Source organism: Lytechinus variegatus, chromosome 7 (genome assembly GCF_018143015.1).
Source record: "Lytechinus variegatus isolate NC3 chromosome 7, Lvar_3.0, whole genome shotgun sequence".
Lineage (NCBI taxonomy): Eukaryota > Metazoa > Echinodermata > Echinoidea > Temnopleuroida > Toxopneustidae > Lytechinus > Lytechinus variegatus.
Window position 1 is genome coordinate 2,184,078 of NC_054746.1, and position 27,960 is coordinate 2,212,037.

Consider the following 27,960-nt stretch of genomic DNA (forward strand, 5'->3'; position numbering starts at 1 on the left):
CTACTCCAGGTCATCCATATCATAGTTGTCTTGATAATCATCATCACCTGTAGATGATAAATGAGAAGAAAAAAAAAAGAATTTAAAATTGAGGTTATTGCAGTTATGTATGCACTTCACATAAGATGAAAAGAACTGGGGGTGTTTCACAAAGATTTAAGTATGACTTTATTCGCACTTAAATGCCGACGCGTACATCATATGCAATGCATGATCTTATTGATAGATAGGCAATAGTGCGCGTCCTCACATGATCTGACCAATGCGGTCAAGCCTTTTATACTGTACGCAACTCGGTATTTAAGTGCGAATTTTAAGTCATACTTAAATCTTTGTGAAACACCCCCAGGAGTTTTCATAGTTCATTTGGTGATCATCCATCATTTGCAGTTGCTTCAAGAACAAGTGGAATGCCTCTGGCCGTCTCACCTGCATCACGCGGTTCAATATAGCAGCAGTGCTGACTTTGAATACTACTCTAACTCGCACAAGATGTTCAGTGATACATGGTTACTCTTATGTCCACTTTTTATGAACTAGACCAATAAACTTACAGAGATATGATGGTTATTCAACAAAAAACCCCAACATGGCCAAAGTTCATTGACCTTACATGACCTTTGACCTTGATCATGTGACCTGAAACTCGCACAGGATGTTCAGTGATACTTGATTACTCTTATGTACAAGTTTCATGAATCAGATCCATAAACTTTCAAAGTTTTGATGGTAATTCAACTGATACACCCACTTCGGCCAAAGTTCATTGACCTTTGACCTTGGTCATGTGACCTGAAATGCGCACAGGATGTTCAGTGATATTTGATTACTCATATGTCCAAGTTTAATGAACTAGACTAATAAACTTTCAAAGTTATGATGGTAATTCAACAGATACCCTCGATTTGGCCAAAGTTCATTGACCCTAAATGACCTTTGACCTTAATCATGAGACCTGAAACTTGCACAAAATATTCAGTGATGCTTGATTACTATTATGTTCAAGTTTCATGAATCAGATCCATAAACTTTCAAAGTTATGATGGGAATTCAACAGATATCCCCAATTCGGCCAAAGTTCATTGACCCTAAATGACCTTTGACCTTGGTCATGTGACGTGAAACTCATGCAGGATGTTCAGTGATACTTGATTAACCTTATGTCCAAGTTTCATGAACTAGGTCCATATATTTTCTAAGTTATGATGACATTTCAAAAACTTAACCTCAGGTTAAGATTTCAATGTTGATTCCTCCAACATGGTCTAAGTTCATTGACCCTAAATGACCTTTGACCTTGGTCATGTGACATGAAACTTTAATAGGATGTTCAGTAATACTTGATTAACCATATGGCCAAGTTTCATGAACTAGGTCCATATACTTTCTAAGTTATGATGTCATTTCAAAAACTTAACCTCAGGTTAAGATTTGATGTTGACGCCGCCGCCGCCGCCGTCGCCGCCGCCGCCGCCGCCGCCGCCGCCGTCGGAAAAGCGGCGCCTATAGTCTCACTCTGCTTCGCAGGTGATACAAAAATGTACTTTAAACAAAGTTGTAATTGATAAATGAACAGTCTAATAGTCGCTCAATCATATTGATAGCACACAGGTTTTTACAGTATGCAATTTTAAAAATCATTGACCTTTTCAATCATTGATTGCATCAGATTTATCTTATCTAAACGCCATTGTTTTATGTATGTTACTTTACGATTTGATTAAGCAGCATTGGGATTCATACATGAGAAAATTAACAGAGGTACAGATAAATGGCAGCCAAATATGCATTTCACAATTTATTTGACCTACCTCTATGTCCCATCAACTGAGCAGCACTTTGGAGATGATCCTCATCTTCCTCATCATAATACTCGTCCTCCCCTTCATCATCATGGTGGATTCCGTCCTCTGCATGGTACTGTACAGGGCCGGACTCTACCACTATGTCATCGGGGGCTTTAGGCTGCGCGATGGTGAAGGGGTTTGGATTTTTCTCTTCTTTGGTCTCCAGTTTTACAGCTTTCTGAGTAGGTCCCTGAATGAAAGATCCAAATGAAGACAATCTTAATCAAATGACAATAATGTAATTATATATGATATTTTAAAAGTCAAAGTTATCTTATGAATTTGTGCACGTGAATTTCAGTTTTAAAGCATATATCAAAAAAGCTATCTTAGTAGAAATCAAATTATGTTGTGTTCAAATTCACTACAGAGTAGTGAGCTGAGATCTAAGTATTACCTTATTTCAAAGTCAATATTCATGAAAACTTACCTATTTCAAAGTCAATATTCATGAAAACTATCTCCTAGCATTAAAAAGAATATTTTAGCACAAGTGACATGTACTTAAAACAGAAAACTCGATCTGAACACACAAAAACGTGAAGTTTCAAGTTTCATTTGTTTCTCCTCAAGACAAACTATACAGATAATGCGTAATAGTGGACGTCAAATGAATTAAAGAGAGGACGGTAATGGCTAAGAAGGAAGAAACCTCGTATGAGGCCAACCCATTACAAGGACAGTTTCTGTTTATAATTCTTATTTCATATTTTTCCTTAAAAAGCTCCAAGTTTCAAAATAAATAATATCAGAATAGATTCAGCATACAAATAAACACATCAGTTCACCCACCTCTCTGACAGTCGGCCTTGTAGGTGTAACGGTTGGCCTGGGTCGCTTCACCCCACCCAGACTCCCTGCCCTCATCAACTGGCCCCCCTGTCCCGTACCTCCTCCCGCCCTGAATGGGGTGCCAAGGTTCACTGGGGGTGGGGTCTCTGCTGGTTTTGAGGGTGGGGTAGGTTTATTGGCTTGGCTAGGCTGGGTGAGATCTCTCAGGACATCGTAGTTTATCTTGCTTGATATTTTCTTCTCGACAATGAGCTTCTCGATTGCCTCGCCGGCAGTGTTGGCCTGGATGGGGGGCCTCTTTGTGCTTTTCCTCTTCTGTAACAGCAATGAACATATATAGAGTATAAGGATATAAAGCGTATATGATTCTAGGTGCTATGAAATAGTAAACTAGCAATGTGGATGCAAGGTTTCCTCCATATGTTTCCTACAATAATAACATTGATATACTAAACTTATAAAGCATGTATCACAATATGTTTCTAGCTGCTAAAAAAAATAGTAAGATAGCAATGTGGATAAAGTAATGAATGAATGTGCAGTGAGCTTTCCTCCATATATTTATTCAATTCAATTTATTTAACCCAAGCATTAAAATACAATAATATAATACACATACATAAAATACAATATTTACATTGGTACAATAAATAAAATGATGCATGGCAGGAAGCAGCCAGAAAGGAAATACCCTTATAACGGCCGACCTTACAATATATCACAAATGTTGTAAAAGTACCTAAGGCAATATAATACAATAGAAATACAAAAAAAAACAAAAGGGGGTGGGCATTAATACAGTAATAAAAATAATGATACACCCAAATATAAAATGTGCTTTTCACAAAATGTTTCTAGGTGCTAAAAGAAATAGTAAGATTACAATTGTGGATAAAGTAAGTAATGAAAGTGGGATAAAGTATCCTCCATATATTTCATATAGTAATAACAATAGACCAACTTATGAAGCACATATCACGATACGTTTCTACATGCTATAAGAAAAACTAAGATAAAAATGTAGATAAAGCAATGTAGTTTCATTGAGGCATCCACATTATTCTTCCTATAAGAAAAAATACACATCAGATAAAATTTTCTGACAGGTATTAATGAACTATTTTTCTTAATATTGTTATCTATACTTATACTTCATCTCACACATGCAGTTGTAAAAAGAAAAAACATCAACATCAATCTCACCTTCTTTGGCTGATCAGGCTTCAGTCCTTGTTCTTCTCGCTCTTTTTGTAATCTCTTCTCCTTTTCTGAAAATAATGAAATTAAATACAGGTACGGTACATCTTTGATTTCAATTTTTCTTTACCGACAATTATCAAATCAAATACATCTTTAATTTTACACCTGTGAAGAAAAGAAGATCTAAAAAGCCTATCCATAATAATAAAGATTAATTTATTAAGCACATAATAGAAAAACCTCTCTATGCGCTTTACAGTGTAAGACAAATATTAGCATAGCCATAGAGAAAAAAAAGTAAGAATGCAAACTAGCTAAAGGATAGAAATAACTGATCCCTGAATATCATTTTCTTTTATTTCAAAATTTCTGATTAGTGGCATGCATCTAGTTATTGTATTTCTATTAATGGCATTATTCACAACAAAAAATAATTTGAGAGACAATCTTGTCAGAATAAAATTTGAGCAGAAGAAAGTATCAATATGCCATTAATTCATTGTGCCTGTCAGCATTAGGTAGTATGTATCAAAAGGATATATACAATTTCAAAGCATATCTCATATGTCAGGGGCCCGTCTTACAAAGAGTCATGATTGATCCAATCAATTGTAACTATATGGAAATCCATCAGTGTCATAATTTCAGGAAATTTGCAAAATGTCCTTTTTAAACAAAGGAGAACACACCAAATTGTCAAGAGATCAGTGAATTCATGGATATACATTCATATCTAGAAAATCTTCTGAACAAACATGCATTTTATCGGTTGACTTTGCTGGCTTTTCATAGTTGCTATTGATAGGATCAATCGTAACTCTTTGAAAGACAGGGCCCAGGAATATCAAAATAAATAGTAAAAACAAAAAAATCAAATGTTTAAATCTGAGTTACCTTCCATTTGTTTCATGTATTCTCCATTCTCCTTCATCCAGAGATTGGTTTTTATAGTCACTTCTTTTTCACTCAGAATAAACTGATAAATATTTATAAGAATGGAATGTATACATTATGGAGATAAAAGACTAGCATAGAAACATGAATCAATATCATTTAATCAATATTGAAATCTAATTAATGTAAAATCATATTTTCCAATGGCATGTTATTGATACTACAGAAGAAGTAGATATAACACAAAATTTACGAAGTGCAAAATTATAGACCAAATCAGGGTGGCATTCCATCAATATTTGTTATCTGATTGTTACTGTAGTAACTGTCAGATAATGACAAACTGTCAGTGCTGACAATTTCCCTGAAATGGACCCAGACATTCACTCCAATAGAACATAATAGACGTAACATTTTTCTCTAGTACAGAGATACATTAATGTGTCGTTACTTTTGTTGAGCTGTTATAAAACATATGCATGATTGAATTTAGATGACTCAATCGTCATGAACATGAAAAATAAAGTACTTGTAATACATGCATCTACTTTACGACAGAAAAAGTTTCGCTTTATTAAATGTTTATCTGCAATGGATGTATGTACTTCATTATTCAGAGTGAGCTTCATTCAAATATCTAACATTGAAATTTAACACCCAAGAGTATACATGACTAAGTTCAGAAGAGATTTATTAAGATAAATGATTACTTACTGCATCTATTTCCTGATCATTTATCCCTGTCAAATCCAGCTCTCCATCATCATTCTCAACGGACCTTTCAATTCAACGAGAAAAAAAATAAGTTCTGGTTTACATGTCAACAAATTAAATCATTTGAAGTCCCAAATGACACAAACATCTATTAAACAGTAGAGTGACAAAGCCTTTGCCATGATGGTAACTATCATGTAATTCTGAAATTCTTCACGGAACACGCCAAAGATGACTGATTTTTCATCATTTTTGGTACTCTGCTTCTAAAACTCAGTCTGGGTATTAAAAGTAAAATATATTTCTTGATTCTCAAAGAATGTGATACAAAGGAAAATTAATGAAGACAGATAAAAATAACATTGGGTTTTGTCACATGTGGCTACCCATACTTGAAATTACAGATTTCAAGAACGGTAAACTTGGAAATTCTACCCAGCTGAAATGATTTTACTTAATGCACCTATATGAATAAACATCATAATAGTGTATAATAATAATGATAATAATATTATAATAATAATAATAATTAAAGGTCAAGTCCACCTCAGAAAAATGTTGGTTTGAATCAAATTTTATATTTCATATAATGAAATACAAAAGAAATAGTGAGTGAGTGAGGTCATCAACTCTCTCATTTGGATGTAACTGGCTCGTTCATATAACTATTTTGTTGAAAATAAGGAAACTTTAAAATGCCATAACTTTCTCATTTTACATCCGATTTTGATGAAATTTTCAGTGTTATGCTTGTTGAATTTTTCTCTTTTTATTCAAATCAAGTTTTTGTTGGGGTGGACTTGTCCTTTAATAATAATAATAATAAACATTACAGTTCTTAATAGACACATAACACCTACAGGTTACTATGCGTGAAACTGAAATACTGTATAATATGTTCTTTACATTCATAAAAACAAAGACACATACATGAAACTGAAAACCAAAATGTGGCATTGTAAGCAAAACATGAAACACAACATTCTTTTGAAAAACATTGGCAGAGAAAGTACTTTTTGATCAAATCAACATGAAATGACATTTCTGTGTCCTGAAATCCGAAGTATCAAGTTAATAGACTAATTTGCTGAATCCAAGTACATTCATTTAACTTTTCAAAATTAAGATTAATAAATCCAGCAGTGGACAAAACCTACTTTTTTCTTCTGGAATGGCAGCCTCTTTGATGATGTTTTCCAGTCCTAACGATAACGCCGACGGCCTCAGCCCCTTGTCTCCACTGCTCCATACAGTTGGTTCACCAAGCAGGGTATCGATTACATCGTCTGTGGGTAAGGATTTCTCTTTTGAAGTACTGTCACCCCCTGCTCCTGCTGCACTTTCTCCATCTCCTACTTTACTCTCTCCTCCACCCTCTCCCCCTCCTGGTTCCCCTCCACCTCCAGTATCAACGCCTTTATTCTCATCACTTTTTGATGTCGATGCACAGTCTCCATTTTCAGTTTTTTCACTCGCAACTTGCGACTGTTTATGCGACCTCACTTCCTCTTCCACCAGAGGTCTCACGCTGTCATCTTCCAAGCGTTTTAGAAGTTCAACGTTTTCTGCATTTTCAACATCATCGGCATTGCTCTGGTTATCTTCGGGTATTCTTCCTAACGACGATGTCGCATCTGGAAATGATTTGAGGGAGGGGGTTGAAATAAAGATGCAAATACGAATAATGAGTTCATCTGGACAATTTACGGTCTTAGCCAACGAGACTGAACATGGGATATGATATACATATATCATTCCATAAAAATATAAAGTTCAAAATGAATTCTGAATGTTTTCCATCATCAATTTGACAAAGAATATAATTACATATATTATCCAAATCATGCTACACTCAACCTAAGTGAGGTAATTGGAAAGAATTCCTGAAATAAGCTATGAGCACCGAAAGTGGTAGCTGAGCTTAGCCGGAGTAATATGGGGGTGCCTTGGCACCCTAATAAGGTGGATACAATAAAAATAACCTATAATATTATCCATATTATTATAAACATAATGTGATGTAAACATGGAGCTATTATTGATGCAAATCAATATACAAATAAAAGTAAATATACTTTATTTTTCATTCCAAAAACTTAATCGACACAAAAAGTCTTACTAATCTATCAGCCAGAATATCTGATACATTGATGACCTTCAGGTATTTTTCAATAGTTATGTATGTCATAAGTTATTAACATTCCTATTTGTCAGATTAGGTTGTAGGTAAGATTTTGTAAAAAAAGATCAATTGCTGTACATTAAACAGAGAACAAATCATGGGAAATGATTTTGTGACTACCAAAGTTATCATTGCCAAACCAAATATTATACCTTGTTTCTCATGTCACTAAATGAATCTGTATTAAAGATAAATACCTATAGTGGTTACAATCTGTAAATTTTTTTCAAACAGAATCCAATAAAATGACCATCAAATTCTTCAGGCTACACCTGAAAAATATGTTGTAATGAAATGAATAAAATTTCAGAGCTATCTACCCTTTGGAAAAATTGGTGATGCCAAAAAAAATGTCTCTGCCGGGCCACAACGCTCCACATATGATGACAATTAACCTTTATTTAAAGACCTAATGAAATCATTGTATGCCACAGTGACAGGTTCTTTGCTTTAAACAAAAGCAACAACCAAAGGTTAATCTCTTCCTTCCTGTCAATACTCCTGAAATCAAGGTTTATCACTTTCACTTTTTCCTGTCATTCTGGGAATCTTTCCAATCAAAGCAATGACCATATCATATCTTCCTTTTTCAGGACGATAGACTTTTAAAACACATTTATAACCTCCCCCCCAAAAAAAAAAATTCCCGTTCAAAATTTTGAAGAATCTGATATTCAGTGTTTCAGGTTACTGGTTATTATCATTTCCATTGTAGTACACATAAAAAAATCCTCTTTTAAACTTTTAGAGAAAGCAAAGTACCCTTGTTTTAAAGAAAATTGAAATACCTTTTTTTCTTTTCAAAGAAAGGCTTAATTCACTTTTTCTTCCACAAATCACATAATCAAATGCAATATGCGTTGAAATACTTATTTCAATGAGAGAAGATTGATATTGTTACAGAATTTTCCCTGTTGAGTTTAATATTCATGGACAGGCTAAATCATTTTAGTGCAGAAACTTTGGACTTAACAAATGCGTAATTTTCAAAGATTGAAGATTAATCCCCACACATTATAAACGTAGTAACAAAATAATAACTAGATATATAAGCACACATTCCAGATACGAAATCGCAACTATTATTATCTTGGCTTTAGCTCTAGCTGATGCTTAGTTCCGATGCTCATTGCACTCAAAGAATTAATCCTGCCGGATACCCATGTACCTCACCTGAACTGAGGGCAGCACAGTGTGGATGAAGTTCTTCATGAAGGAAAACACTCCATGGCTTGAAACCGAACCCATATCCCACAGATTGAAAGACAAGAGTCATAACCACTAGACCACAAACAGTTTCAAATGCAGACTACTTCTTTCAAAAGTTGGATGCATCAAAGATACCATATCTTGAGTAATACTGACTCACCTGTTGGTTTTTTATGAAGAGCACTTTCAATTTCATTCTGTATGGTTGTAATCTCTCCTTCTAATTCAAGCACCTGTTTCTTGCTAAGCTCTTCTAACTATGATACAATGTCAGAAATATAATTTATATAATACTGAGAAGAAATTCATATATTTCTACATTGCAAAAATACTGCATAAACATAAATACAATTATAATATGAGAACATATTGATATTTTTCACATTGCAGAAAATTAGAATTTGACATAAATCCAACTCTGGTGCAGATCAAGGCAGTTTATGAATGTTAAATGCATTGATTTTTCTTTATGATTAAATATTCATAAATGAAAGATTGCTTGTGGTATCATTAGTTTGTAAAGTATATATGACTACCACTTAAGCCCTTATCCCTATCGAAGAAGTAAAATTTCCTTGTTCCTTATTAATAATATAATAACATACAGAAAGTGTATTTAAAAATTTGTATCCTTACCAAGAAGAGCAAATGGATACTGATCGGGCAGCTACTCGCTTGTGCCATCACATAAATCAGAACTTTAAAAATCCATGACTTTGTTATTCTTCAACAGATTTTTGCCAAAACTTCGCTAATAAATTTCTTTTTGGTTGTTTGAAGGTTTGCATGGTGGCATGTACAATTGCTGATGTGGTTTACGGTACACCATGTGGAGTGTTATAGAAACAGTGGATAGAAGAAGAGAAGACGGACAGTCAACCTGTCCGAAACGTCGAGTCTCTCTACTACTCATCATCTCTACTCGCCGACTCAAGCCAGCACCTCCTCATCAGCTCTAATACTCAAGCTGTTCTCACTCAACATTCCTTCTGGTTTACAGTCCTTTTCAGGACTATTTTCAAGAAAGAATACTCTACTCTCAAATCTCCACTTTCTCACCTATCCACTTCTTCTCTTCTTCTATCCACTGTTCTATAACACTCCACATGGTGTACCGTAAACCACATCAGCAAAATTTCTTTTTGTTTTTGCTTTTATTGAAACAAACCTTTATGTAAAGTAAGGGTGAACTGTAATGGTTAATGATGTTGAAAGCAGGAAAAAAATTATGTTTTTTTTTATTTAAGGGGGGCTACTTTTCACATCCTAATGCCTAAATTGGAGAAGCTTTAACATTGCAGAAAATTGTGGAATTTCCAGGGCTCTTTTGAGCGATTCAAGGGTAAAATCGCTTGAGCCCTCGTGTAATGTTTTTTTCCATGGTTGAAAAGTACAAACCTGGGCAAGTTTAGCATTTCTTCTTCCTCTTTTGAATGACGGCGGATCCTGCTCTTCCTCTAAATCAATCTTATGAAACTCATCGATGGTCAACTTGCCAGACGGTGTCTCTTCAAACTCAGATAACCTTCAGAAAAAGGATTAAAAAGATGATTTATTATTACCTGTACAAGACATCTGAGCTGGTCCTTTACAAGACTGTATTGCCTAGCTAGTCTTCATGAATATTGGTAGTGAGTTGGGTATATCATTTTAATTTTACTTGGTCTTTTGGCGTGTACTGAGTTTGCATGCAGATACGAAACAAGGTATAACTTTGACTTGTCCAAGGTCTTACATCAGGGCATCTGAGAATGCGTAGAAATGCATCATATTGATCTACGCAAATTGATACTCATCTCAAGACTCTGGTCAATATGATTCAGTTGAGGACAATATATTTGATGTTCCCCTCAACGTCGGTAAATATGATTTATCTTACAAGTTTAGAATTATAGATTATCTTATGGAATATATTTGTTAATGCAAAATGAAAAAGTTTAAACAAAGGTAGCATTGCAAATTGGTAATGAAAAAAATAATATGTCGATAAAATGTAGTCTCTAGGAGTTTGATCCAACAGTCATAGTCTCAGTTAAAATGTATTATGTTGATCAGTCAAATTTTTTCATAATCTTTAATCCTAATTAAGAATCCATTTTTGGGGGGCGCTACTTTCATGATCTACTCCCAACATCATTGAATACATAATTTTTCTGTGGTTTACTTTAAAGTTATGATGATGCACCTGTGACAGAAGAGAAAAACAGTGTGCTGTTTGCTCGTAAATTCACCTTTTTCTGAGAGTAGCATCACAGACTTTGACCACTTTGATGACGTCTCTTTGGGTCCTGTGGAAATTGTGCATTCTCGCCGCAACCAGCAGAGCTGTAATGAAAGAAGTAGCATAATATGAGTGAACAGGTCTACTACTAAAACCTGAAATTTAAAGGTCAACTCCACCCCAGAAAATTTTTGATTTAAATCAACAGAGAAAAATCAGACAAGCATAATGCTGAAAATTTCATCAAAATCGGATGTAAAACAAGAAAGTTGTGACATTTTAAAGTTTCGCTTATTGTTCACAAAATAGTTATTTTACTATTTAGTAACATGCAAATGAGAGAATCAGTGATGTCCCTCACTCAATATTTCTTTTCTTTTTTATTGTTTGACTTATGTAATATTAAATTTTTTTGCAGATTCAACTATAAGGGCCAACTTGACTGAACCTTAAAATGTTAAATAATGGTAATTCACATGTTCAGGGAGAAATACAACTTTCTTTCACAGGACAACATGGAGAAAATTAGAATATTTCATATTTCAAATAATAAAATACAAAAGAAATAGTGAGTGTGAATGATGTCATCAGTCTTCCTCACATGCATACCGAACTGTTCCGTAAAATTAAGCAAAACTTAAAAATGTCATAACTTTCTTATTTTACAACTGATTTTCATTATATTTTCAGTGTTCTGGTTGTTGGATTTTTCTCTTTTTATTCAAGTCAACTTTTGTTGGGGTGGACTTGTCATTTAATATATCATCAACTTCTTATTTTACAACTTATTTCAATTAATTTTTTTTTTGTTATGTTGTTTGATTCTGTTTGCTTGTCTTTCATCTATCTTTCCTGTTTTTCCCTCTTTTCTGTCTTTTTCTCTTTTGTTATTCTCCACTACTTGAAAAATCAAAGGGGAACGCTCCCCTTGCATTAGACCAAGTTTCACCCGTATACATTCGTAATTCCGAAGCTTCGTTATTCCGAAGTTTCTGATATTCCGAAGGTTTGTTAATCCGAAAGCGAAATAAGGTTCGTTGTTCCGAAGGTCTGTTAATCCAAAAGCGAAATAAGGTTTGTTGTTCCGAAGGTTCATTTATCCGAAAACAAATGAGGTACGTTGTTCATTTCGTTTTCGGACTTACGAAACGAACCTCATTTCGTTTTCGGACTAACAAACCTTCAAATGTTCAGATTAACGAACCCTTTTTCGTTTTCACGAACATCGAGGTATAGGCAATTTACATGTTTTGGAATTACGAACCTTCGGAATAAAGAACCTTCGGAATTATGAACCTTCGGAATTACGAAGTGTAACCGTTTGACCTACCTGCACCACATAAACCTGATGGTCTCCTTCCCATATGAATCCAGTCTCGCTTCATCCTGGCTACTAGCCTCAAAGCCGTCTCACACACCACGTCCGTCTTGTCACTGAACTCAAGCTTGTGGGCAAACCTCTGGATGAATAAACAGGGATCTGCAGAGAATAACAAGACATGGATGAAAAAATTATACAGACCTGCCAACCTGAAAAAGAACATTTCAGTATTTTTAAAGCTGAAAATCAGTAGGAAAGCAGTATTTTCAAAGAAATACCATAAAGGACAGCACATAAAACTGAAATTTTAGAAATCATTAATTTACATGAAACCATCAGTATCCTCATTTTTTATTTCTTAGTACAAATTACTGAAAAATTAGTACTACTTGGCAGCTTTGATTATAGCTGAGCTGCATAACTGAAAAGACATTCATAAACATGATTTCTCTTACACAATAAATCATAAACTTATAGAACAATTTTCTAACATTCACATTTCTTTTCAATCGCATCATCCAAGACCAACACATGCCCACAAAGAATACATGGTGAAAAACCTCAACACTCGTTCTTCTTTGCCATGGAAACCTTCAGTTATTTCATTTGTATCTTTATTACTATACTCATATCCTTTCACAACAGTACTTTTGTGAGGAACATTTAAAAAATAATATTGCATTTATCCCTATTATTATTATTTCTGATATATTGTTCGCATAGCAACATAGTTCCCAACAAAAACATGTGACTTGCACGTCTTAATTCCAAGACCAACTGGTATACCAAGTCTAATGAGCATTGGGCAAAACCTGAGGAAGCAGTTCACTCCACAAGAGTTTTCCTAATTTATTAATGGCATAATATACATTTATCATGGAAACACAGTACCAGACACATATAAAAAATCTTTTTGCACAGCTTCTCTCCAAGAAAAATGAAGATTGGGCAAAAACAGTGCAAGCAGTTCACTTCATAAGATTTTTAACTCATGTAATGTATGTCATTTCCATGGCAACTCGCAACACATCATCACTCCATGTCTCATGACCGAGTATTGGGGAAAAAACTGAGGAAGTAGTTCGCTCCGCAAGGTATATTCTCGATTTATTATGCTCATAATATGAATTTACCATGGCAACACAGTACCAGACATATACAGTGCGTATCAAAAAAAACGGGACAGATTTGAAAAGTCTACAAAATTTTTGTTTCAAATTATGATCTCTATATTTTGATGTTAATAGATGCTCTAAGATCTTATCTTTGAAATGCCATTTAAAAAAATAAATTTTGTTCATGCTTGAGCGAACACGGGGCGTTTTTGTCGGGGGTTCAAAAAGCGGCTTGCGCCAAAATGGCAGAAATGAGAAATTTGATGATTAGACTTTGGCTAATCAGCAGACTTCCTCTTAATCTTTTCATTATCTTTGCCATAATTTTCGAATTCTGCTGTCTAATTTCATTTACAAAGTTATTTATTTACCTGAATTATATTGTTTTTCATTTAAACTTCTTTTACCCTTGAATTTTCCTTCATACTTAAGAAAAGAAGAGACTTTTTGTCAACCCAAGTAGGAAGATTTGCATATTATTGGGAGAATTTGTAATTATTCAAATCCTTTTATTATGTGAAACAAATTATGTTATGGTACCTTCAATAATTATAAGGTGAAACAAATTATGCTATGGTACCTATAAAAGACACCTATTTTCAAGGGGTTATTGAATCCTTCACCAAGTTTAATTATGTGCTTGACAGGACAAACAGGAAAGGATTCATGTCTTTCAATGGCAATGGTGTATTGGGTCAATTTTGAAGGAGCAAGATATGGCAGATCAGGTAAAATGTATTGAAAAGTTGTGAAGCCAGCAAGCAAAAATTTCCACTTTTTTATTAAAATATCCAATCTTGTGAGTTTGACATAATGATATCATATTTCACTTTCTATGTTTTCTGGTATTTTCTTTTCCACTTTTTTTGCTTGGTCATATCTTTTATTGGGGGGGGGGCACCCCTAACCCCACCCTCAGTATGCCACTGTCCAAAGGCACCATAACCTTTGTAGCACACAATGAAAGGATTTGAAAAGCAAAACACGCTTTCCCATACTTTGGTTAAAAAATAATGTTCTTGCCTAAAGGAGGAATATTCAAAGCTAAAAGAGAACATATTAAAAAGGAACAGAACCATTCAAGCAAATAAGTAGACTTGGAAATGAATTTTGACCGCACAATTCGAAAATTATGGCAAAGATTATGAAAAGGTTAAGAGGAAGTCTGCTGATTAGCAAGAAGTCCGACCATCATATTTATCATTTTATGCCATTTTGGCGCAAGCCTCCTTTTTTACCCCAGACAAAAACATTCCGTGTTCGCTCAAGCATGAACGAAACTAAATTATTTTAATGGCATTTGAAGGATAAGACTCCAGAGCATGTATTGACACCAAAATTTAGAGATCATAATTTGAAACAAAAATTTTATAGACTTTTCAAATCTGTCCCGTTTTTTTTGATACGCACTGTACAAACGAATGTGTCTTGCACATCCTTTACTCCAAGACCAATGTGTGTACCAATTAAATGAGGATTGGGCAAAAATAGAGAGTTATTTGCAAGATTTTACCATGATTAATTATTATTGCAACGTGCAGTTACCATGGCAACAATGCATATTTCACTCTAAAACCAATTGATGTATGAGCCAAGTCTTGTGAGCACTCGCAAAACTTAGGAAATACTTTGCTCATTATTTTTTCTATGATTTATTGCCCTATATTGCTACCATGGCTTAATTTGCAATTGTTGATAAATATTTCTACTTAAATGAAACATAATGTAAACAAGTAATGTAAAGTAAACTTAAACATGTAAATTGAACTAAAGCGCCAATAAGGCAATTCAGTTCAGGGCTATTCTAAAGACTAACATGTGGAACGCCTCTTGCAGTGTCGCATGAATTACGAGATTCAATATAGAACCAGTGCTGACTTTAAAAATAACTATTGAATAATTTTGATTATGCCTCTAAATGACTCTTGACCTTCATCATGTGACCTAAGACTTGTGCAAGATGATCACTTAATCACCCTTATGTCCAAGTTTAATAAACTATATCCATTAATGTTCAAGTTAATTATGGCAATTCATCAAAAACCCTCAACATGGGAAAATTTTATTGACCTTAAATGACCTTTGACCTTGGTCATATGACCTGAAAACTCAGGCAGGATGTTCAGAAATACTTGATTACCCATTTGTCCAAGTGCCATGAACTAGGTCCATAAACTTTCTAAGTTATGAAACTTCTAAAACTTAACATTTCGATGTTGATCCCCCAAACCTGGTTAAAGCTCATTGACCCTAAATGACCTTTGACCTTGGTCATGTGACCTGAAACTTGCATTTCTGTAAAACGCATTGAGAGTCCTCACATGTTTGAAATGCGCTATATATCAAAACTTCATTATTATTATTATTATTATATTTCATGAACTATGTAGGTCCAGTTACGATGACATTGCAAAAACGTAACCTTGGTTAAGATTTCAATGTTTCCGCCGCCGCCGGAAAAGTGGCGCCTATAGTCTCACTTTGCTATGAAAAAATGCTTTAAAATATAGAAAGTGAAATTTGTAATGCCCTTGCAATGTGCGATCAAACTCACAGCTACATGTGTTTGGGATGTATAAGAGATTCTGATCTCGTCGTTCACGGCTCGTTCATGAGATCTTTTAAAACGGGAATAGCTAATGCAACGATGTGTTTTCTTTCTGATAGCCAATCTTTGAAAATGCAAAATATTTTTTATTTAAATCATGATAAAGTGAATATCCTACGAGAAGGGAAAAATACTCAGAGCCTTTGTTTTATCGCTCTCTCTTCGCCAGATTTGCGAGTTTGTTTTTGGTTTCGCGTTAGCATCATGCCCCTTCATGTAGTCGGCGCCACGATCGAGGCAACGGGGAATGGGCGACAAATATAAACGGGCAATTGTGGTCACTAAAACCATGGAGGTAGAACCAAGTGCATTATGTGTGGACATTTCAGAGACAATGTCCAACTAAACATGAATTTACTTTAAGTCATTAGGGTCCATGATTAACAGGACATCGAGACTAGAGCAAATCGACTAATGGTAAGCCAATTCACCTGTTCAAACTTCTACACAAACACCAAGGAGTACAACGCGGAAACAGACAAACGCACCTAAATGAGAAACCACATCCCCCTAATCCACATCCAACGGTATCCCTAATAATTCTATTCAATGGCGCTCAATGAGATCTTTAGTTAATGAAATAATCGATGAACTCAAGAAGGTAATGATGGGATTGAAATCGGAAGCGATTTCGATGTCGTCATGGACAGGATTATATTTATTGAAAACTCCGTTTGGGCGGCGAGGTAATGGACAACGGGAAGTGTTTACCGAAGGTTGTTTTTCCCCGGTGTTTTTCGTTTCGTTCGAAAAGTTTAATCAACCTAGCAATTGTTCATTGTCTTCTATGACACCAATAATGAGTTCGAAGTGACTATATTGAGTTGATATTCGATCTTTCTGAAACTTTACCTTTCTCTTAATTGGATATGGCATGTGATGTAATCATAAATAAACAAAACGTCCGTTTTGGCGGTAATGTACGATAGGCCGCGAATGGACGCGTGAAAAAATCGGAGCACAGTCGTCCCCATTGTTTTATGGGAAAGGGGGCATGCACGACCGATGCGCATTTGCAAGAAAAAAAAACAGGGGCAAATACAAATTTCAACACAGTGCCAATTTACAGAAAGGGTATAACCCTTATAAAAAGTAGAACTTATTAGACACTATTTAGGCTGGCACAAACATTAAAAATATAGGTTTCAAGTTAGATCTGAGATCGAAGCAAGAAATATTTCTTGTCTATGGTCCCTTTTTAAGCCCTGTAATAATATTGTAAATGTCCTATATAACTGCGACAACTGAAAATGTGCAATGACAATAAAAGTTGTCAAGTTTAGAATACGAATTTTCTGAAAAACCAATCCATTCGTCAAGTAAATAAATTTTGAATATCTTAATAAAAATTATTTTTGTTAAGAAATTGAATTATAATGATAAATAAATAAACAATGATAGTGGATCAATCGCAATGAATGCATCAAGATCAAGTACGTTGAATAATTTTGGAACAAGGGTTATTTAAAAAAAAACTCAATACGTGGACGAGGAACAGAAAGATAATCACTCTCACTTGAAGCAATATTACCCTAAAAAAACAAAGGATCGGTATTTCTCTTTTCCTTTTTGGGGCGGGGACACTTCAAGGGCGAGTGGAGTAGATGACTGAAATAAGGTACACAAGAAAACCTCACAATACCTTATAACCTTGCAATGGGCCCTGTCTCAAAAAGAGTTGCAATAGATTTAAATCAAACTCAAATTGCGATTGATCCTAACGCTTAACTATACAATTTGGATCAATAACAATGGAGTATGATTATCTTATCTTTTTGTAAGACCGGGCCCGGATCTTTGTTCGAAGATAATCATCTATTCGTTTCATGCGACATCCTTCTTACAACATCATATCAGCGATGAATACAAAGCGCGGGAAGTGTGGGGATTTTGAGAAAGACTGTAATAATCATTATCTTTGCTTATTCGTTTTTATAGTGGTATTTCCACTTCGGTGTAAAGATAGTATACCATTACCATACAGGAAAGACATGAGAGCACTTCCTTTGCATAGTGCTTGGGGGAAAGTGGTATTATCCTGTCCTCTCTTTTTTTTACCTCTATGATTTAAAAAACAACAACGGGAGATACTCCTCTTATTTCTGGAAGGAAGGTTAAGGGACTTTCCCATTACATGTATACAATTACTTTCATTCTTTGTAAATCAATTGAAGAATATTATCTTTTCTTCAACGAGCTTTATTTCACCCAATGGAGGCAGCTATACCATTAAAGGTCCGGTCGGGATGAGTGTATTTCAATCAACATTACTTTTTTTTCGACTTCAGAGCAATTATTGTGAAAACGATCACGGCCGTATGCAGCGGGGAAATGGGGCAACTGCCCCCCTCCCCAACAAATTTCAAAAACTCATTTTTTTTTTTTACTAACCACTTTCACGAATTCACTAAAAGTGTGCACGAAATTCTTCAAGCGCCCCCATGACATGCTCGGTCGTTTCGCCAAACTAACAGATCAGTGATTCGCCCCCTCGTTTTCGATTTCCGTCAAAAAAATATGCGTCTTGCCCCCCCCCCCCGCAAAAAAAATCCACGTCCTGCCATGAAAGCGATTATTTCCTGTTCTTTTAGTTTAAATAAACGGCCGGTAGCTCCAAGAAAATATATGCCTTTACCCTTTAGGATTATTTTTGGTACGAAAATAATGACCATTTTTGGAAAGAAAAAACAATCTTCAACGTGATAATCTTGTACATTTTCATTAGTATGATCATTCAAGGATTTTTCAGTTGCCAATCTATCAATAGGGAAGATACATTTTGAATAGCGAAAACACAAGCCAGTTCTTGAACACGGCGAACGATCGACCCTGTAAGGCTGTGTTAAATTTTCTTCCAATCAACTCATGGTGAGTATTCTTTATGAACATCGCATTTTTTCATAGCTTCTTAATAAAAATACAGAGACATCAATTAATCAATTTCATAGTGATATGGTCTCTTTTTTCTATAACGTATAAGTGCTAACCCTTGGTTCTTTATGTTCGCCATCATCCAACGCACAATTTATAACGAAAAAAAATATTTAAAAATCAAGAATAAAAGTCAACACCATTAAGTCATCATTCAATCAACTCTCCCAAAATGACCAAGTGAAAAGAGCAGTACGTATTGATACGAGTAATATTATTATAAATAATTAAATACAATCTCTCTAAAGCTGATTTCTCTTACGCGTGTTACCTTCAATTCACCACTTTTCAAATTCCAAACATATTTCTTTTACATTAATTCATGTAGGCTTAGCTGGAGTTTTGACTTTTGATTTGAAATGCGAAGGAAAAATTGTTGGCATGGCAGACATACTGTACATAGCGCAGAACGCAGGAATGCAACAACATCATTAGGCTGATGTCGTGATCGCAATCTTACACCACTTTCAAATTGATATTTTAAAACAGTTTGATATGCCCTCGGGCAAGTCTGCGGTCTGTCATTAATCATTATCTTATCACAAATTATCTTTAACAGACTAAAATTATAAGTCAATATTGAAACCAAACGGGCCGACTCGTATATAGAATTCAACATGACTCACTCGCAAGATAGACTGGATAGCTTGATATCGTTATAGAAAAAAATAAAGTTGACTATGGCTTTATACGTTTTGTAGTTTTATCAAATTAAGTAATCGTGTGGGGAGACTTCGCAGCAGACAGTTATTTTACTTTCAAATTATGAATTTGAAGGGGTAATGCAGCCCAATGCAAACAGTTATTTTGTTTACGAAAGTAAGTTTTATTATATGGATATGTGTAGTTTCACTATGACTTGTGTCGCTTTTATTGAAAGCAATATGACGCATAATTTCAATATTAGGTTTGCATACAGGTACCAATACAATAATCTTGTATCTTTTTATTAAAAACGACTTATTTTGAAGTGTATGTATAGGTTTGCTGTATAATTCTCGAAAAATAAGAATATGAACAACTCATTAAAATGAGGTAATAGGCCTACCTCAATCACATTTCCTCTACGGCGGCCGTACGTTGAGTCGAAAACATTTTTGGTACCAGGTTGATTCGACTCGCCGAACAGCAAATGTGACTGAGGTATAAGAAAATCATTGCATGATGAAAATCATAAGAATTGCTAACCCTGCGCATTAAATGCATCCACAGTCAATGTTAACTATCACTTTTGAAATTTGTCACTGATTTTTTTTTTTAAAGTTAAGTCCACCCCACAAAAAATGTTGACTTGAAATTGAATAAATTGAGAAAAATCAAACTAGCAAAACGCTGAAAATTTCATCAAAATCGGATGTAAAATAAGAAGTTACGACATTTTACAGTTTTGCTTATTTCTCACTTGACAGTAAGTGATAATTATGCACAACTCAAATGAGACAATCGATGATATCCTCACTATTTCTTTTTTTTTTATTGTTTTAATTATACAATATTTCATTTTTTATAGATTTGACAATAAGGACCAAATTGACTGAATCATATAGCCTAGTATTAAACAATGCTCATTCCATATGTTCAGGGAGGAATTTATCGTTGTTTCACTTGACAATGTGGAGAAAATATGATTTTCCCTATTTCATATAATATAAAATACAAAAGAAATAGTGAGTGGATGACGTCATCAGTCTCCTCATTTGCATACCCACCAGGATGTGGATATATATTTTCTGAAATTAAGCAAAACTTTAAAATATCATAACTTTCTTATTTTACATCCGATTTTGATGACATTATCAGTGTTATGCTTGTTTGATTGTTCTCTTTTTATTCAAGTCAAATTCTTGTTGGGGTGGACTTGTCCTTTTACGAATGATATAGGCCTATAGGAAGACAATTTTATTGGCTGGTATATGCTTTACGATCAGACGTGGCGTGTATACAGGGCAAAATAATGCAGCACCAGGGGCAAGTGCCAAAATAACCTTTCCAAAATCTTTGTTTTGGGTCGTAGGCCTAATTGTGCCCCGTCCAGATTTTTACTTTCCGGAAGTTTGTTTCGATGTTCGGAGATTAACTTTAAGATATTTGCTTCTTTAATACCCTTTTCTCTATTTCCTGCTTCTTTGCGCTCCTATACGGCACTGCCCATATAGTTTTGAAATCTGAAGTATCAAATCCCTCCGTGGGTGTGGGCCCCGCCCCCCTCCGTATTTTTTGTTTGATTGTTTGTATATATAGTCCGCATCTGTCTGGAAAAACATGGTATTATATGGGCCTCGTATTGACGCCCCCCGAGATGAGAGAAGAGGGCTAACACAAGCACACCCTTTGTTGTTCTCCGCTTGTCCAACTAAATTGGTTATTTATCCATCACATGTTTTCCTTCTACTTTCGACCAAATGGACCAACTTTCACCACATGCGCGAAATCTGCGGCCTCCACCCTTCCCCCTCGTAATCTTCGGTTCCACAATGTTACACCTTGGTATTATTTAAATCTGTCTTTTGATCTGATTTGGGTTTCGGGAGTTGGTGGTGACAGTACAAAGCCTATAATTCGTCCAAGGGATTAGACAATCACAACCTAAAGACTAGCCGCACATCACTGACTCACAAAAATAGCGGTCCCTTGGGCATTCTTTGTTATCATATGACACACAGGGTCTTGTTGATTGCACAGCTGTAGTACGCGAGTTGTTTTGCTGGACGAGCTCACATTGTGTGTGTGAGGGTGTGTGTGTGTGTGCCTTGTTTGTGTGTAAGCGACTAACCCTGGGGGGCTCATGCACGAATAGATCGAGAGCTAGAGCGCGCGCTGACAGTAGTAGAGCTAGAGCAGTGCTATATACTCACAGGATAATAACATATACACAGATACAGTTGTAGTACTAGTAGTTACATGTCGTACAACTCAAGCAGTATCATACCTAATTTTCTGAACATTATATTAGTACATTATTGTGAACATAAAGGATCATTATTTACTGGAAGGAACTTTTGACTGATTTGGAATGTGTGAGTATTATTCTTTTTTCTCAGATTTTGGGAAAGGATTATAATGAATACTATTCACTGCAAAATATGGACTATATCATGTCTACATGGTCAGTGATGGTCTATGCTATTTTGCAGTGATTGATATGGTCACCTCCATGGCATATAAACGATCATGACAGATAATAATACAGAAAACAAGGTTACGCCGTCTTCCTCAGTTAAGCCTACGCTTTTAAAGATATCTATTTTCATTGAGAAATTTGGGACAGATATCATTCAGCACATTTTGATGACTTAATCATCACAATCATACTACATGGCATTTTGCTGTAGATGGATAGGATTTACAATGTATATGGCATGGTCTCCGTTTTGCTCTAACTTAAAAAGGTGGACGGTTTATCAATTTGTAGATTTTCACTGCAGATTAATTATCTTAGAATTTAAGTTTAACTTATTGTTTGTGTTAGCATGGCCGTACGCAGAAATTTTTTGCTGGGGGAGGGGGGGCACAGATTATCTCTTAAAGAGAAATTCCAGTAGTTGCAGTAAACACTGATTTCATGAGAAAGTCTGTAAAACAAGGCTTAATTGCCAGTATATCATCGAGGATCTAGATCTGGTACAGTTACATTAACTGGACTTTGTGAAATCTTGAAATCTACGCTGAAAAATGTTCACTCCGAAAATCCCCAACACAGATAAGCGCACGTGGGACAATGTATAATTATTGCTTAGGGCGTCGGGCCCGACGCCCTACCCGAATCCCGTGCTTATTTGCTGATTTCTCAGCAATTACACAATTTCTTCCAGAATCCTTTGGCACATGCGTTTTATTTATACAAACAGACACTTTAGTGGTCATTTCATTGGATTCTGTACGAACTCATTTTGATATCGTTACCAAAACTAGCATTTACCTTTAAAAGAAAAAACCTGATGGAGCAAAGCGACTATATAAGCTTGTCAGTTTTACATTCTGTCTAGTGAAATTGAAGGATTTGGTGCATACTTTTGATGAAATTTGTGAAAATTTTCAGTAAAAAAATTTAAGTTTTCTAGATTCCTTCTTTTTACAAGGTTCATGTGATCTCCATTCTCTGTACAACAGAAGTACAACAAGTACAACAGAAATCCAAATATGGATGTATATTTAGTTTAGTTCGAGACTGACGATTTTCCTTGACATTCTTTTTCAGATTACATGGAAAAGAATACTTGGACACCATCAGCAAAATTGCAATGTTTGGATTGATCAGTCATACTCAAGCATTTGAATTAGCGATGTTGTCTTTGGTCTGTTCCTCACAATAATCTTAGATGCCCTTTCGGAAACACAAGCTCGCTAAACTCCGGAAAGTAGTGCACGTCTTCTGCAGGATAAAGCGAAAGTTACAACGGAAGATGGAGATGAACAATCAGAATCCTGGAGCGGAGAAGGATGAGATGGAGCAGCAGGTTCAGCAGCGCACTTGCAACAGAAGATCCAGTTTTCTTGCCAGTCAGGTCTCAAACTCCGCAGAGTCATATCAGAACCTCTTGGATGGTAACCATTGTTCCGTCAATACCGAAACCCTGGATGTTATACAACCTGATAGTCCTACGATAGCAACTAACTCAGTAGCAACCTCAATATCATCATCTCCGTCCCTCTGGTCCTGTGACAACTGGCATCGTGGTGCAACCGTACGAGACAGAAATGCTGTTATGTTCAACAATGAACTGATGAGTGATGTTACGTTCTTGGTTGGACCTAAGAATACAGCTCAAAGGATACCTGCCCATAAGTACGTCCTTGCAACAGGGAGTTCAGTGTTCTTTGCCATGTTTTATGGAGACCTAGCAGAGAATACTTCTGAGATTGTTACACCTGATGTAGAGCCAGAAGCTTTCCTTACCCTTCTCAAGTGAGTAATTCACCTCAAGTCTTGCTTTGAAATTCTGAATTTTGGGGGGAACAAAATTAGAATGTGTAAGAATGTGTAAGTGTCATCACATTTTCAAATTACTTTTACTATTGTGAAAATGTTACTGCACATTCTGATTCTGTTTAAAAATATGTTTAACATCTACAAGAGAACAAACATGTACATATATGATACACTAAGGCCAAGTCCACCCCAGAAAAATGTTGATTTGGATGAATAGAGAAAATTCAAGATACATGTAGGACATTGTAAAGTTATTTTTCAAATAACAGTTATGATCAATTCAGTGACATGTCAATGAGAGAGTTGATGATGTCCCTCACTATTTCTTTTTTTTTTAATCATACAATATTTTCACTTGACAATAAGGACCAACTTGACTGAACCATATAGTATTAAATAATGCTTATTCCACATCGTCAGGAGGAATTTATTATTGTTGCTCTTGACAATGAGGAAAAATTAGAATATTTCATATAATCAAATACAAAAGAAATAGTGAGTGGATGATGTCATCAGTCTCCTCATTTGCATACCGACCAGGATGTGCATATAACTGTTCTGTGAAATTAAGCGAAAAATTTAAAATGTCATAAATGTCTTATTTTACCTTTGATTTTGATGAAATTTTCAGCCAAACTTTGTCCATTGGCTAAGATATACCGAAATTCATCTGTCCCTACCGATTTGACTTGTCAAAAGAATCTCTGGATGAATATCAAATCCATAACTTTTATATCCTTGTGAATATTAAATTTGTTTTAAATTTAACATTTTTTCCTTTACAGATACATGTACTGTGATGAGATTGACTTAACTCCAGAGAATGTTTTGGATACCCTCTATGCTGCAAAGAAATATCTCGTACCTCATCTGGCCAGGTCATGCGTTGAGTACTTGGAGCGAAGTCTGAGTGCACGCAATGCATGTGTCCTGTTGAGTCAAAGCCACTTGTTTGAAGAACCGGACCTCATGCAGCGATGTTGGGAGGTTATTGATGCCCAGGCTGAAGTAGCTTTGGGATCAGACAGTTTTGTGGATGTTGACCAGGATACTTTGGAGTGCATCCTGAAGCGGGAGACCTTGAATGTCAAGGAACTTGTCCTCTTCCATGCAGCCATGCGTTGGGCAGATGCGGAGTGCTCCAGGCAGGACTTGGTGGTGACTCCAAACAACCTCCGCAAGGTTCTAGGTTCTGCTCTTTATCTTCTTCGACTCCCGACAATGCCTCTCAAGGAATTTGCCAATAGCGTAGCTCGTAGTGGTGTCATCACTCTTGAAGAAACCACAGATATATTTCTACACTACACTGCAGACAGTAAGCCCAAGCTCCGCTTTCCTTGCAAGCAGCGCGCAGGACTGCGAACCTGCACGGTGCATCGCTTTCAGTCGTCCGCCTACAGGAGTAACCAGTGGCGTTACAGGGGTCGGTGTGACAGTATCCAGTTTGCCGTTGACAGGCGGATATTCATCGCTGGCTTCGGGTTGTACGGCTCCAGTTCAGGTGGTGCAGAGTACAAGGTGAAAATAGAACTCAAGCGAGGAGGAAAGATTCTTGCCGAGAACAATACCAAGTTCTTTTCAGATGGATCCAGTACCACGTTTATGGTCGCGTTCCCACACCCCGTCCAGGTCGAACCCCATGTGTACTACACAGCAAGTGCAACACTAAGTGGAAGTGAATTAAGTTATTTTGGACAGGAAGGACTGACAGAGAGTACCAGCAATGATGTGACCTTCCAGTTTCAGTGTTCTCCAGAAAGCACGAATGGGACTGGAGTCCAAGGTGGTCAAATACCTGAGCTCATATTCTACGCATAAGGAATGGACCTTCATATTACACTATGCAGCTACAGTATCTCTCCATCACCTACATTTAGTTCAAATGATTAATGATTGAATTTTGAATGGATGAATTTGTAACAAATTTGAATTTGAATCATTTGATTGCTATTTATCTCTCTACAGATTTTTATCTGAAATAACAACATTACATGATTCAATTGCACAGATACCAGATAAGTAGAAAGTATCATTCTTGAATAAATGAATTTCGATTAATTACCAGTCACTATTTGTGTAAATCAGAGCAATTCATTGGGTTCGTTTTTACAAAATTACTGTGTTGTTATTTCTCCATTCAGTTCTATTGGAAATGTGTCAGTATTTATTATTCTACTATAACAATAAAAAGTTGAAATAAATATAAGTTTTGAAATCCATCACTTTGTGGAAATCCAAATTAAGGCTAGCCTCATAATTTGAAAATATAGTGTAGAAGTTGAAGACCAGCTGACAATGCTACCATATCTCATAATGAACATTTTCTATTGACCCAGTCCGGCCCCAAATAAAAATGGGCACAGTTTCAGATACATGGAGGAAGTACATATGTATACATGTAGATGTCCATGCAGGCATGCATATATTGTAATTTTTCTGTATCAGCAGTGATACTGTACTCCCTTTATAACAAGGGATTATTAGAATAAGTAATATTTGTTAATGGGTACAAAGGTTACTATATACATGATGAAATAAAGGCAAAATACAAATTTTCTCAATTTCTAATATATACTGGACTGCAAGCATGAATGTAATCATTGTAATGACCATCTTCACTGTGATGTGACTCTAAAATTATTTCAAGAATAGAATAAAAGATGTCAGGGGAGAGGAAATGTAAAAAGGTGTTTCTCATATAAAATGGAAATGCAATACTACACTAGAATTGTCAATGAGAAACTCGAAATAATTTCTTCCAGTCATATACACATTTCCATGTCAATGAAATGGATTTGCTACACTCATACCAAAATTTATACCTTATTTCTATTTATAATTATTATATATCTACATTTATAATTCTTATTTAATTTACTTAAAGATTGAAATGATTTATACATTACAGGCACTAAATTTTGATAATTTTTTTGCATAATTATTATAGAATTTGGTTTGGCTGGATCGCATACCAAAAATTGTCAATAATAGTGCATCTTTTCTAAAACTCTACTCTTTCAAATTCTGCCCCATTATTGCAGTTGATAGTTTTGGAATTAATAATTCACTGAATTCCTCATACCTAGCTCTATGATGCAAACATTGTGGGAAACATAGTATTTGGAACACAAAATAGGCTAATGATGCTGTGATGGACAATGATTGATAAAGGTATTGTCACTTCAAAACAAATGAATCGGAAAGTTATAATTTACGACAGTTGATAGATCCATTGTCCAACATGGAAACAAGAACTTGTGGGTCATTTGTTTAGAATTTTATGACTTGTTAATCTGTCAAATGTCTAAAATTCCAAACCTACATATCCTCAATTACACTGACCTTTGGATATCACAAAATCGAATTATACTTGTAATTTCCTGATACAATTATTACATGGGCTCCTAATAGGATTCAGTACACATGTGTTAGTCATTACCCCGATACCAAATATATAATGCTGGTTGGTTTCGCAATGACGTAGGGCAATGTATGCATTGTACATTACGAGGTGAAACTGATCACCTGACCAGATTGATGAGACACTGTAGTCCGTTGAGAGCAAAAAGGGCCTTCAGTCTCTGCTGGACTACATACAAGTAGACTTATGACCTTATATCCCTCAAAAATCAATTTATGACAGGCACAACTATGGTAAGATGAGACACTGTAGTCCATTGAGAGCTTACAGGGCTTTTACTCTCTGTGGTACTGCATCGACTTGTGACCTTATAGCCCTCAAAAATCAATTTATGACAGGCACTTCGGGTCTGGCACTCTAACAAGGCTATCTAATGGATACTCCCATTCACTTTCACTATGATAAAAAGAAAATAAAGCAAGCTTGAATTGCTCTGCTGATATATTACATTCTTTATTGAGTGACTATATGCTATACAGGGGTAGGTGTTCAATTTATTTTTCAATTTCACTCTTGCTCTTAACCTCAGAGGATTCTCCATTAAATATTCATGACTGGATTTTGTAAAATCCAAC

General features: G+C 35.4%; 2 protein-coding genes across 3 annotated transcripts in view; one reads left to right on the plus strand and one right to left on the minus strand.

Annotated features, from left to right (window-relative positions):
• LOC121418043 (transcription factor IIIB 90 kDa subunit-like) overlaps positions 1-27,960 on the minus strand; it is a 55,388-nt gene continuing 27,428 nt past the window's right edge. The window contains exons 7-17 of the mRNA XM_041611744.1: positions 12,390-12,539; positions 11,070-11,163; positions 10,237-10,363; positions 8,999-9,095; positions 6,601-7,081; positions 5,448-5,511; positions 4,734-4,815; positions 3,843-3,907; positions 2,640-2,954; positions 1,812-2,037; positions 1-47 (exon numbers count right to left, since the gene is read on the minus strand). Of these exons, the coding sequence (XP_041467678.1) occupies positions 1-47; positions 1,812-2,037; positions 2,640-2,954; positions 3,843-3,907; positions 4,734-4,815; positions 5,448-5,511; positions 6,601-7,081; positions 8,999-9,095; positions 10,237-10,363; positions 11,070-11,163; positions 12,390-12,539 (1,748 nt within the window). The remainder of the gene's footprint in view (positions 48-1,811; positions 2,038-2,639; positions 2,955-3,842; positions 3,908-4,733; positions 4,816-5,447; positions 5,512-6,600; positions 7,082-8,998; positions 9,096-10,236; positions 10,364-11,069; positions 11,164-12,389; positions 12,540-27,960) is intronic.
• Positions 21,694-27,959, plus strand: LOC121418201 (BTB/POZ domain-containing protein 6-B-like). Of its 2 annotated transcripts, none has more exons than XM_041611930.1 (3): positions 21,694-22,051; positions 23,354-23,940; positions 24,750-27,959. In XM_041611930.1, exons 2-3 carry the CDS (start codon positions 23,354-23,356, stop codon positions 25,780-25,782), a joined length of 1,620 nt encoding a protein of 539 aa, XP_041467864.1. In that variant the 5' UTR covers positions 21,694-22,051; the 3' UTR covers positions 25,783-27,959. The 2 variants fall into 2 exon arrangements, with proteins under 2 accessions (XP_041467864.1, XP_041467863.1); XM_041611929.1 differs by having other exon boundaries at positions 21,695-22,051; positions 23,233-23,940.